The 13,770-nt window shown below is 37.9% G+C and overlaps 1 protein-coding gene across 1 annotated transcript in view; it reads right to left on the bottom strand.

The window, feature by feature from the left end:
* EEIG2 (EEIG family member 2) overlaps positions 1–11,275 on the bottom strand; it is a 38,248-nt gene extending 26,973 nt beyond the window's left edge. The window contains exon 1 of the mRNA XM_081324346.1: positions 10,415–11,275. Within this exon, the coding sequence (XP_081180472.1) occupies positions 10,415–10,563 (149 nt within the window). The 5' untranslated portion in view covers positions 10,564–11,275. The remainder of the gene's footprint in view (positions 1–10,414) is intronic.
* Positions 11,276–13,770: the final 2,495 nt, after the last annotated feature.

The following is a 13,770-nucleotide window of genomic DNA, read 5'->3' as shown; positions in this document are numbered from 1 at the left end:
CCCTCAGATCCTGTCTAGCATGCCTTCAGTCAATTTCTCTTAATAAAAAATTCCTGTTGGAAGAGACTGTTTCCAAGAGTTCTGTTTTCTTAAGATGTAGCTTGAAGTGGGTCCTTACACTATTTTTATTATTAAACCAGAGATTAGGATGATGCATGCAGTATTTGCAGAAATATGCGTAAATAGTTAAAATTGTTCTGCCTTTATATGGAAAGATAATTTACTTACTATAAGGAAATTAATCATGGACTCACACTTCCTACTTTCCTTGTACATAATAATTTATGAGCCTGATTTTCAGCAAATATGACTTTGGGACTATATCTAAGTAGAAATTAATGTACTTTCTAGTACTGCATTTTGTATATATAGTATCTAAGATGCTCTGATATTAAAAAGTAAAGACAAAGAATAAATTGGATGGCTTAGATGAGAGGAAAGGATTGCCAGAATAAACAATTTCTTTCATCAATCTGCAACCTTATTTTAACACAGAGCATTGTTGACCTTTAACTACATAGCTTTAAATTACATAAAACAGGCAACAATATTGAAAGTTGAAATTGTATACCTCTGGCATTTGCCTCTGCACAAAATACAGTTGCCAATGCATTAACTTTGACATTATCAAATGTTCTTAATGTACATTAAAGTTAAACTAAAAATGTCTGTGCATGATCTCTTAATATTTTTAAAAAATATTTTATTAAATGCAGGAGTCCGACTGCAGAGATGGGGTGAGGTGCTTAATTTCTTCCCATGTGATTTTTCTGATCAGAATTGACCACCCTATCTGTGTTTCAACACGCCATCCATTCATTACAGGTAGTCCTTGACTTAAAATTGAGCCCAATATTTCTGTTGCTAAGTGAGACAGTTGTTAAGTGAGTTTTGCCCCATTTTACAATCTTTCTTGCCATAGTTGTTAAGTGAATCACTGCAGTTGTTAAGTTAATAACACAACTGTTAAGCTTCCCCACTGACTTTACTTGCAAATAGTGACCACATTACCCTGGGATACTGCAATAGTCATAAATATAATATGAATCAGTTGCCAAACTTCTGAATTTTGATCACATGACCACAGGGATGATGCAATGGTCATAAGTGTGGAAAATGGTCATAAGTCACTTTTTTCAGTGCCATCGAACTTTGAACTCTAGTAAGTTGAGGACTACCTGTATTTCACTATGATGAATAGTTACCATTCAGTTTACATGCAAATGTTTTTTAAATGAGAAGTAGGAAAATATTCTACTGGAGAATAAATGCACTGCATTTCAAATAACTAAAAGTGCCAAGGATTATTCTGAGCAATATTATCACATCCTTCCATCCAATTTGATGGATATGGAATAAGAAATATTATTTACAATATTAAGAAACTGCTCAGAATTTTATACAAGCATAAAACATTCAGAGCATCCTTTCCATTTCTGTAATGGAGGAGAGAGTTGTTAATTAGGTTCTGAATACCCAGATTATGAATAATTTATTCTATCTTGAATTTCCCGGTGACCGCTCAAGTGCATTAATTTGTGTAGAGAATACATCCACTCACAGACCAAAACCTTTTTCTGAGAGAGAAGAAAATAACATCTGTGGAAATCCAACTGAGATTTTAAAAATAGCAACAACAACAACAACAGCACCCCTCTACCTGGCTTTTGGCAGCCAGTTATTAACAATCTGATGTAATGTGGTTCCTGAAATATAAATTATAGCAAGCCACAGTTTCTGCAGTAACAAATGTGACAATCAATACTGAGATCAAGGGAAAAAGCTTTCAAAACACAAATAATGCTTTTGGTAAATCAGGAAACAGTGCAATGGAAAAACTAACTTGATTCCACTTAACAAAATAATGACAACAATTTAACTTCAGTTTTATTTTTATTTTATTTTTTAGATGAGAAGAAAGTACATTTTCACACAGAGAACACATTAACCGAGGTACAAGCTAGGTTTAGAAGAGGCTGCTCTATTTTTTACTGTGCTCTTATTCAACAACATCTGACAAAAAAATACACTTCCAAATCACGTGTGAAGCTATATACAGCCTTTATAGATTTCTCTCTCAAACAGAGTGGCTATTGTGAAGATTTTACTGTTGATTAGCCCATCACTGTAGGCCAGCTATTCTCATGGTTTTAAGTGGCTTACAATATTGTTTTTATCTGTGTATTCTGCTAGAATACTCTTAACAACTTCCATGCTTATCAGTAGAAATTCTGGTCCCAATTTTGGTCATAAGTCAAGCACTATCTTTTATTTAAAAACCCAACTGTCTTTTTATGCATGCATATGTAAAATATACATGTATAAAATACCACTGGGATTTAATGGGCACCGCTTCCCGCATTAGTCTGTTAAATCAAGGACTTACTGTACTATATATTAATTATGAATTGTAAAATAACTAGGGCATCACATTTTTTTTACACAAATATATCCCCAAAGTTTATATGTATCTATCCATTAAAGCAGACATGTCAAACTCGTGACGTCACGTAATGTCGCACAACATATCAGAGCCTTTTCACCATTGCCGGCAATGGGGTGGGCACGGCTTCCGGATGACGTGTCCGGTTTGACACCCCTAATGTAATGTACAAGCCAAAACATTAGAGAAAAGATTTAATGACTGCAAAAAACTTTGAAAGAATACTCACTACATTTAGGGGGGGAAAAGAATCCACTCTCATATTTAGGCTAACTGAAAACATATTTTGAGTACAAACTTCACTTTTTGAGCATTCATTCGTATTTAAAAGTATTACACAAGTTGTTGTTTTACATTTAGCATATTCTAAAACTGTCCTATAAATCTGTTTTTACACTCATATTGATTGGTCACCCTAGCAATGAACTATAATGACAGTGTCACTAGCAACTGCGCTAAAGAACATGTTGATGAAAACATTCCTCTGTGAGTCAACTTCCTATGTACTAGAAATGCAATGTTTAATTCAGCACACACAATCAGATAAACAGAGTTCAATTTACAGATGATGTTTCACAATCATTCTTCAAATTCATTTCTTGAGGGTTTTTCATCCTCCCATGAGTTATTTATTGGAAAGAAGAAAAATGAATCATCAGAATGAACTGGAACTTCCAAAGATGCCCAAAACTCAACATGTGTTTTTGCTTATTTCTAGTAGCAATTTTTTAACTTTAAGGAGGACACACATGGCCTGGACAGCTACCCTCCACAACACAATCCAGAAAAAAAGGAGTTATGCATGACTGCCTACAATCTGAAACCCATTTTTCCCTTTGAATCTGAAATGATGCACAGACCTACTTGAACTAGATAAATACACATAAGTCCTCACTTATCAACCACAATTGGGTCTGGCAACTCCATTGTTAAGCAAAGCAGTCATTAACTGAGACATCACATGATTGTGACTTGCTAGCTTCTCCAATGACTCTACTTGTTGGAAGCTGGCTATGAAGTTTGCAACTGGTGATCATGTGACCATGGGATGCTGCTATGACTGCAAAGGTCTGCTGGTTGCAAAATGCACAAATTTGTATTGTATGACTGCAGAGATGCTGCAAGTTGTTAAATATGAGAATTGGTCACAACGTTATTTTTCAGCACATTTGTAACTTCAAATGGTCACTAAATAGGGCAGTCACTAAAGATGACAACCTACCATTGGTTTACCTTTGTTTTGCAGTCTACAGCAGGGGAGGTTTATTAAGCTTCTGGTGGACAACTATATTGAATTAGTGAATTGAATTTGACTTGGAAATAACCATTCTTGTTTATTTTCAGTAGGCATTTGTCTCTATGACAAAGGGAAATCTACATTAAAATGTGTTTACACTATTTAATTTTTTGCAGTATTTATACTGACTACTTGAAGCTTCATATTTAATGTTAGAAATAGTATCACTTTCTACACTTTGGTTTAGTATTTCATTAAGGTAATTAGATGAGTCACCTTTTTACTGTTAGTTCACAGAGAAGAATTGGCATACTGTTTCTACTACCTTTATTTTATTTTTAGCCTTTTTAAAAATATTGCCTGTTAATGCAATGCCTGTTTTCAATGCAGATTCTGTGGTTGTGACTGGGAATAATTGATGAAAGGATGAGAATAAATATATGAAAATTTTACTTGCGAGGTTGAAGCTGTAAGTTGGAAATACTGTAAGTTGGAAATACAACCATATATTTCCCCTAAAGAAATCAATGCAATGGGTTTAAGACCAGGGGTGTCAAACTGCCGGCCCATGGGCCGGATGCATCATAGGAAACCTGCACCCACCCCATTGCCGACAATGGCAAAAAAGTCGCGACACATAGCAACACGTCACATGAACTTGCAAGTTTGACACCCCTGATTTAGACCATTCTATGTCAACAGTCCATTCCGTGGCCAGCTGGATGCCTGTGGAATGCACTTGAGCTACATATGATTGCAATAATACTCTCCTGCTTGCGTTCCCTGTAAGGCTAAAAATTTATTTTTTAAAATATTTTTTATTGAAGTTTATTTTGTATTGATCAGACTAATATAACTTCATAATCACGACTTCTGCTCAATAAACAGATGGTAAGCAGGGCTAGAAGGGCCTTTGCATGGCTTTGTCTTGTGCTCCAGGCTTGGCAGATCCTACTTACAGGCCCTTATGCCCTGGTCACCTCCAGACTGGACTACTGCAACACATTCCACATGGGGCTGCCCTTAGAAGAGCATTCAGAAGCTTTAGCTGGGACAAGAATACAATGGCATGGGCAAGTTACGTATAATCCCAGAGTAATCATTGTTACAACTCTGCTTTGAGAGGTGCATTGGTTGCCAGTTTGCTTCCAGGTCCAATTCAATTTATCTTTTGAAGTCCTTCACAGCATGGGACTGGGACATCTGAGGGACAGCCTCTCCCCATCTGCATCAATCTACCCCATTAGATCTGGTAGAGTAGGTGTGTTATCATCACTTAGTGGGTCCCAGGATACATATTGTATCTAATGTAATATTCTTCTCCCCAGAATAGATCAGTTTCATTTCTTTTGATATTCCCAAAATTTCTCAAGATCGGGCTATGTTGTCAAGTCCTGGGGTTCCCAGGTAACCAGAGACTTGCTCAGATGGCTCCACTGTTGAGGCGGGCAATTTTATCCATTCTCTCCTGTGGTTTTATGATATTTATATGAATTTTTATATTTTGTTTTTTATATGTTGTTTTTTATCTGATTGTTGTGCACCACCCAGAGTTGTCTTCAGTTCCTCAGCCCATTTTCTATAAGCCCATCTATAAAACCTCATCTCTCCATGTTAATTAGTAAAAGTCCAATAAGGATTAGTAGAAATAACAATTTAAAAATTACAAACATGTTGCCTACTATACCCAATAAACAATTTCCCCTTTTCTTCAAATAATCACAGTCCTCCCCCCAAACCCCCACAATTAAACATTACCAGAAATAGAATTTTAACCTTGATCAAATAAATTGACTATTATTTTTTCTTTTCCCCAACAATCTAAGTTTCTCAAAGAAAACTCTAATGGCTGCGTTTTCCCATTCTCTTTGTCTCTTCTCTTAAAGGTCTTGTTATCTTTGTCTGGCTCCTTTTATAATTCCAGTGTGGTAACTCCAGCAAATCCATTATAATAAAATCATCCACATTGCTCCTTGGATTTATTATTTGTATATCTTTCTAAATTTTAAAATCTTCCATCAAATTGAATTTGTAAATCCATTATTTTCATCACTTTCTCATAGTTTAATTTTTATATCCGCCTGTAAGTCAGTTGCAGCTTCATTCAATAGGCCTTGTTCCTCTTCAAGAACACCTTCTGATTTTACCTTAGAGTTAAATAATTCAAAAACTTCCCATAAACATTTCTTTTAAGGTGGCTATCTGGTGCCAGTTTCAAAGGATAAACAGGATTTTTCTACAAGAAAAGTATCCTTCCAATCAGCTCCAAAATCTTAAATCAAGATTTGATTTGGGCCCTTAATCAATTTAAAACTTTCTAAAAAATCAATAATCACCTTTTTATTGTGCCCTCTGAAAAAAAAGTTTTACAAAATTTTAAAGTTGTAATTTTCTTACTTAATGGATCTTTAACAAGCAGTAAAAGGAGGGAAAAAAGTAAACTCCAAAGTGATTCAAAAGATAAGCTTTGGTTTAATGTTAAATCCATAAAAGGCTATATTAATGTCGATGAGCCGTTTGCAAGGACCACAAAAGGCTTTTGCCATCTACTCACACACAAAAAAGCGGCTGTCCACAGTATGTATGGGTGATATCAAGATTTCTTCTTGCTCTGGAAAAATTTTTGGCAGTCTGGATACAGCATCTGTTTTTAATTGAAATATACTCTGTTTCGAAAAGGCCAGCTTGCAGTAATGCTGTGAATCTACAGTTGATGCAAGGCTGATGTAACATTTATCAAGATAAAAATCTGAGACATGATGTAGCTGAGAAATACTCCCATTGATTGAGTGGTTTATCAAATTTGGAGACTGCCCATCTCCCTAACAGAGTGAATTGATATTGATTAAGAGTAAAGCATATACTTAAATTGGTGGTTTGCCTGGAATATAACAACAGAACTTTTTTTAAAAAAAAACAATAGAGTGATAAAACTAAAACACCTTTATTCTAGAAACCTATTTATCAAAATCTGTAAAACAACAACATTTCATGGCATTTTAAGAGACTAGCAATACATTTGTGACGTTGTGAGGACTAAAACTAAAAGCATGAGATATTTAAAATGGTTATTATAATTAACAGTTTATATTAAATTAACAATAAATATTAAAATGTCGGTGTTAGATCAAGATTTGAAGCTAAGCCTTCAGCCAATTGGGGGACCTACTATTAAACATGAAAACCTTCCGAACCTACTACTTCTTTTTGTTATTTCTCTAACTGAGTAAGCAGTGAAAAGGGGAAAGAAAAAGGAATGTAAAACTGCTTTCATTTCTGGAAAAAAATTTAGTGAGATTAGCAAAACAAATAAATAAAATTAACAGTTGAGGAATTAAATTAGAACCATTCAGAGAAAAGGGGTCACCAATGCATCTTAGCCAAATATTATCCACAATTAGAATTGGTACTGAATTATGTAAAATGTAAAACAAAATATAAATATTGGGACAAACATTTGTCAGTAATGGTATTAGTGTTGCTACGTAAAGAAAAGCCATGTTAACATAAGTTAACCTTTAAATTCTAGGATATACTTGTTAAATATATCAATGTAATATATTAGATTGGATAGTCACTTTCTATAGTTGGAAACAGTTCCAATTTCCATTGAGTCAGATTTTATCTTTAATTTATAAAAGCCTTTCTACGCATTATACAAGAATATATCAATATGCAAGAGTCTAACTGGATCAGGCCAACAGCCCACAGAGTCCATCATCTTGTGGCCAACCAACTCCATTCAGAAAGGTTGCAAGCTTGTATATGTTGGTGATATCTTCTACTATTGTAGAGGCAGAGGAATGGCCTTGAGGAACAGGATGAAAAGATACTACCAAGGAGATAATCAGATAAAAGAGGCCTGGGCCAAGATTGTAAGTAACCATTTTAGGGAAATCCCTCCTTAGTTCACATGAAGATGAAGGGAAGGAAGTGCATTCAAGCCTGCAAGATTCTGTTACTAAAGCTTTACAATAAAAGTAGTAGTGACTTTTAGATGACATTGGTTTTATGGTCTGGTCTACTTTGAAGGGCTGATTACTATTACAATCTAGCAGCTAGTAAGGTATATTGCCTTAAGGCTAGAAGCAGTAAATATCACCAAGAACCAAGCCAATGCTGTTCTTCCATGAGAACAGAATTACCCTATGCATTTATTAATTTACACCTGGAAGTAATAAATAAGTAATCCAATGACACATTTAATAACATTTTCTAAAAGCATACTAATATGAATTTTGCCTCCTATATGAATTCATTCTGGCAAAGTTACACTACAGTCTCAGATCTCACAGTATGTTGACTTTTTAAAAAGAATTACAATATAAGAATACTGGTTTTCTGTTCAAAATGCTAAACAAATATCTAGGTTTTCCCCCCCTCAGATGGAGTTGAATCCAGGTTATTTATTTATACCCAGCAACAAATTTTTTTAAAAAACACAGTAATTGAAAATTCTGTTATATGACATATGCTATATTTTGCAGACATATATTACAATTTCCAACTTCTGTGATGCTCTCCCTATCAGAAATAACTAATCCTGATTGCAAGGCAAGATGATCTCTTTACTGATCACAGGACCATTGTTCATACCATTGCAATAAATGTCAATTCAGTTGCATTCTATACACCAACAGGGTAATTGCATTTTTAAACACAGGAATGTCATGCAGTATGTGCTATTGCTTGGTTTGCCTCATCTCTTCAGTTCCTGTGATGTCACCATAGGTATGTGATTGTATAAAATATAGATGTTGTGTCAGACTAAGGAACTTAGAAGGCAAAGAAAGTAAGGCCACAGCAACATTGGCCAGCAACATTTGTATTTTACTCTTTGTTATTTTTATTAGGGAAGGAAGTGGTTATATATACTGGCACCATTTTTCATTCCACTTCATGAATGCAAAGAAATGATAGTTCTGATATATATGTCAAGTGACAATTAAAAACTTTCTGTTTGAACTTACTGTGCTGCATTACATATGTCATAGCTACCGGCTAGTAAAATGTAACTCTGGCTCAGGAAACAGGATGTTCATATATTACAAGAAAATGCAATTGACACCCATGTCCATATTAATGACAATAAATAAAACCCTCTATTTCACAAGCATAAACCAGTGAGCACATACTGCAGTACTCACATAGTTAGCAACAATTTGCCAAATTCAAAAAACTAAGCAAGATTGGATGGAGATTCCAGGAAATATCTGAATTGAATGCTAGACTGGGAAGCTAAAATAAGTATTCAGGAAAAATGAAATGTCAAATTACTTTTCTTTTGTTGCCAATACAAATAGATGGAAGAGTTACTGAAGTTCTTAGGTGTCAAATTTGTAAACAGAGCATGCTATGAGTTCCCTATCACCATTACTCTATTAATTAAAAGTGAAAGGGTGATTTCAGGGACCTTCACTTATAGTAGGGATGTCAAACTGCCAGCTCATGGGCCAGATGCATCACGCAGAAGCCGCGCCCACCCCAGCTCCGGCAAGGGGAAAAAAGTTGCAAAACATCGCAACATGTCACGTGATGCGGCGAGTTTGACACCCCTGACTTATAGGCACATATTTTGGATATATATTTGTGTTAGTATTAGAAGTCATAGAAATCAAATTAGAAACATTAGAAATCGGAACTCTGTTATTAATTTCAAAAGTCCAAAGCATCATTTGTACGCCACCTAGATATCTAATAATGTACACCTTACATTCAGTGAGAGTTTTCAGAATCCGAGTTGTATAGTATATTGCTTAAGTCAGCTAAGGTTAATAGCTATTCTGGTGTGATAACTGTTCTTCTCTACCAATGGGATAAAACAAATAAGGCAAAAGACTTTCCCTTATTTTGTTTTGATAAGGAAACAAGTGGGTAAAAAGATCAGCTTTGAGTGTTGGACTTCACTTTTTAACTCTTTCCAGCAGGAGAAATTCTACCATATTTCATAAGACATCCTACATCTGCCAGAGGACTATTCTGAGAGTTAATGAGATAATGCAATTATATTTAGGTTTGTGTTGTTTAGAGAAATGTATGGAATTGTTTGCAATTATGCTAAAGAAATACAGGTGTGGTCATGGCTTCTGAAAACTAGAGCTTCATTTGTCAAGAAACCACAACCACTCCTCTAGGAAGCCCCACGGTGAAGTTTAACCCTTTGGAGGAAGACGATTCGTCTATATCCAAACATAACAAAAGATGCTCTGTGCAGCGTCAGAGCCACTCACTTCATTATTACTTGACAGATTGATGCTTTCCCGTGAACTCAGCCCCTGGGGCTGTAAACAGGTCCGGGAAATAGAAGATTTATTTGAAGGGTTTGACTTAGATAGCTGGCTTGTTTCCCTAGGTCAGCGTTTCCCAACCTTAGGAACTTGAAGATGCGTGGACTTCAACTCCCAGAATTCCCCAGCCAGCATAGCTGGCTGGGGAATTCTGGGAGTTGAAGTCCACGCATCTTCAAGTTCCTAAGGTTGGGAAACGCTGCCCTAGGTTCGCGGGTCTTCGGGGGGGGGGGGGAGAGAAGGAAGGGAATTGATTTTGCAACTTAAGCAGCGAGGCAGAAAAAGCAGCAACAGCCTTCGCCTACGACATTATTATTTCTCCCCAGCCCCGACCGCGAATTAGCATTTCTCGTAGCTTCGCGAAGACTTAACAGGTGAACGAGGCTCCGCCAGACTCTTGGCAGCCACCTCCCGGCCAGGCTAAACGGGAGTCGAAGCGTTTCGTACCTGGAGGACTCTCCGCTGAAGCTCCCGCCGTCCAGCAGCCGCACCTTGCAGAAGAGGATCCCGTTGACGAAGGGCACCGAGGAGAGGTCGTCCAGCTCCAGCTCCACGCGGAATTTGAACTTCTTTTTCTTCATCATCATGAAAGCCATGCGGGGCCAGGCGGGCAAAGGAGGCGCGCGCAAGGGCGAAGGGGAGCGCTTTCCCCCCCACCTCCCCTCCCCGGACGTCCTCTTGTCTCCGCTTAACCCCCCGCCGCTTCCTCCATTACTACCCAGCCGTCGTTTCTTCGGCCCTTGTGACCAGGCAATGCAGGGGAGGAGCGGGAGGAAAAGCAGCAGGGGGCGGGTGGGCGAAGAGAGAGAGAGAGAGAGAGAGAGAGGGAAGAAAACACGCCCGCCCGCGCGCTGTCTTCACCCAGGCAAGCGGGCGCGGGCGTTCTGCTACTACGACATGCGTCTTGCTGCGCCCGCCCCAACGAGCAAAGGAGACGCCGGCCGCAAACCGCCCGCGTTCAAACCAGCCCGCCTCCTCCTCCTCCTCTTCTCCCCCGGACGGGCTCTCTGGAGGGGAGGGACGGTCTTTTCCCCCCCGAAGGCTTCTTCCCTACCCTCCTGCGGCGTCAGTCCGTTGAGTCACGAGGAACACCCCCCCCCCCGAATGACGGGAGCGCTCTCCCCTTTCTCGGGGTGGGCGCCCCTGCCGGCTCCAGGCGGCACCGAAGGTTCCTGGGGGTGAAGAAGGTGGCGCGGTCGGTCGGCCGGCCGGTCCGGCGCGCGCTAGGCAGCGAATCCCTGGGCAATGCCCCCGCCGGCTGCAGTAGGACCCCATAAGGATCTCGGCGGGTTTTTTAGGAGGAAAGAAAAAAAAATGGCGAGGCTCTTGGGGGTGGGGGGGACAGGCCCGCAACCCAGGTGTTGCAATGATGTCACTCATTTTCCTGACCAAACGGTGACCTGACAGATTTCAGAGGTACGAGAGAAACAAGGTTTCAACTATCTCTCCAACCAAGCGACAAGGCCTCCTCACGCCTTTGGCTGCAATCCTGCACTCGTTTCTTCCCGGAATATTATAAATTCCCTTGCATTTAGTGACCCCTTCCGAGTTTAGGATTGGTGCTTTTTTATGCTTTGTATATCGAGGTTTTTCCTCCGTGCATTAATGATTTTTAATCTTTATTCACAATTCATTTAGAATAATAATTCCGGGTTCCATGTTTGGAGACAACTGGTGCAATTTAGAATTACTGTTCACTTAAAAATGCTAATTAAAAACTCCTGGCAAACCTGATCATGAGTATAAAAATGAACCTTCCTGTAAAATAATGTATCCTCAATATATTATCCTCTTTGCAACTGAGATGTATTTATCTTACTGTATATGATTCACAATTTGAAAAGGATTTTTAGCATGGTTTTCCTGCTCTAAGATCTTGTTAGAAGTACTGAGCTGTTAATGCCTGAAAGACTATCAATCAAGAAGTGCCTTAAAATAGCCGGATGTTTAATACCGTAAGCAAAATACACTCAGCAAAAATTAGGACACATATCATTTATTCATTTTAAGGCATCATCTCAGACGAGACAAGTGGAAGAATGTTGTGTTTTGCACAGTTAAATGGGCCACTAATTACTTTTACAGAATCAGAATATTTCACTTTTTCTCTAAAACACTCGAGGCAATATTTTTATTCCCACACCCTGCCATTATATCTTTGGGCTAAACCAGGGGTAGGCAACCTTGGCTCTTTTATGACTCATGGACTTCAACTCCCTGACTCAGGAATTCTGGCAGTTGAAGTCCATGAGTCATAAAAGAGCCGAGGTTGCCTACCCCTGGGCTAACCTTACAATGTAGATTTTTCTGGGAGAGAGTGACTGGCAGTGAATGGATCTGAAGGTTGCAAAAGTTTGAACCAAAACATGAAGGAATGTGAAATTGGATCTCTCACAATAATAGCTCTGCTTATTGCAGTAATGCCAAATTTAGTAATTCCTGGGGTGTATATTTTTAAGCATATAGTTATTGTATTATCAACACTTCATGTTAAAGAGATAAGGAGAAGGTTGTCTTTTTGCCAGGTTGTGTGCATCTGAGTGGATATTTCTTATCCCTTGTGCCTGTTACCAGTAATTTAGTCAGGAAGTTATAACAGGTTTGGACACACAAACACACTCTTATTGTTATGATGCTTTTCAAGTAAATAATTTGAACTCAGCAAATTATATATACATTTCTATATAGAGTTTCTTGCGGTTTCTTGTGGTCTCTTATTCATACAGGTGTTTCTCATAACAGATATGCCATTAGAAGCTTCATTACTTTCCTGTCTCAGGCTTATTTTTAACCCAAAGTGGAGGATTGAAAGAAGGAAAAACGACCTTTCCCTGAATTTCTGGATTGCAAAAATAACAAAGTAATCCTAGACTGAACCTCACCAAAAATATCACTTCAAGCCAAGTTCGCCAAATAGAAGCTGTCATACTTCGGTCATGTCATGCAAGCTGATTCACTTGAAAAGTCAAATATATTGGGAGCAATCAGCAGAAAAAGGATAAGGGGGCACCCTAGTACCTATTGGCTGGACACTATAAAACCGGTACTTTCCAAAGTACTTGGGGTACATCCAGTGGCTAAACCTGAAATTGCAATCTGACTTTCTCTCTAAAAAAACCAAGAAAATATTTAAGAAAAACAAGATAAGAGTAACCTTGAACACCAGATGTGAAATTTCACTATGGAAGAGTTTCAAAAACAAATCCATGCTATGTGGGAAATATCTTACCAAACTTATCAGTTCCTTTCTACAGTTGGCGACAAAATAAGAGCTTTTGGAAAAGAATTAGAAGGCATCTCGATGAAACAAACTCAAACTCAAACTGTGACTACAATTAATATTTTATTGGGACAGAACTTAACAGAAGAAATTGAACAATCAAATACATTGGCAGAAGAATTAAATATTCAATGAATGCAGGTTTCTGAAGATTGTGAAGGAGAGAAGATGGAAGGAAGTTTATTTGGACCAGGACAATTGTGTCAAGAGGTGAAAATAATGAGAAGATTTGGTGCTGTTGGCAGATACTTCAATCCTTCAAAGGTGGAGACTGGGGGGCCACTTCAATATTATATAGTAATACAAGAATGCTTTGATGACCCTGAGGCAAAGAAGCGTAAAATGACATGGCAAAGGAAGAAATCAAGAGTAAGATTGAAGAAATATGAACATTTTTAAGAGGCCTGAAATAGATAATACCAAAATAGGATTGTATTGAGATTACGAGAGATTGTTTTGATGAGTAGATAAAAATACTGATTAACTAAAAATAAAAATAAAATAAAAATAAAATACAGATGTA

Source organism: Vipera berus, assembly GCF_964194415.1.
Source record: "Vipera berus genome assembly, chromosome: 3".
Classification (NCBI taxonomy): Eukaryota; Metazoa; Chordata; class Lepidosauria; order Squamata; family Viperidae; genus Vipera; species Vipera berus.
This window is presented reverse-complemented; position numbering and strand designations above follow the sequence as displayed.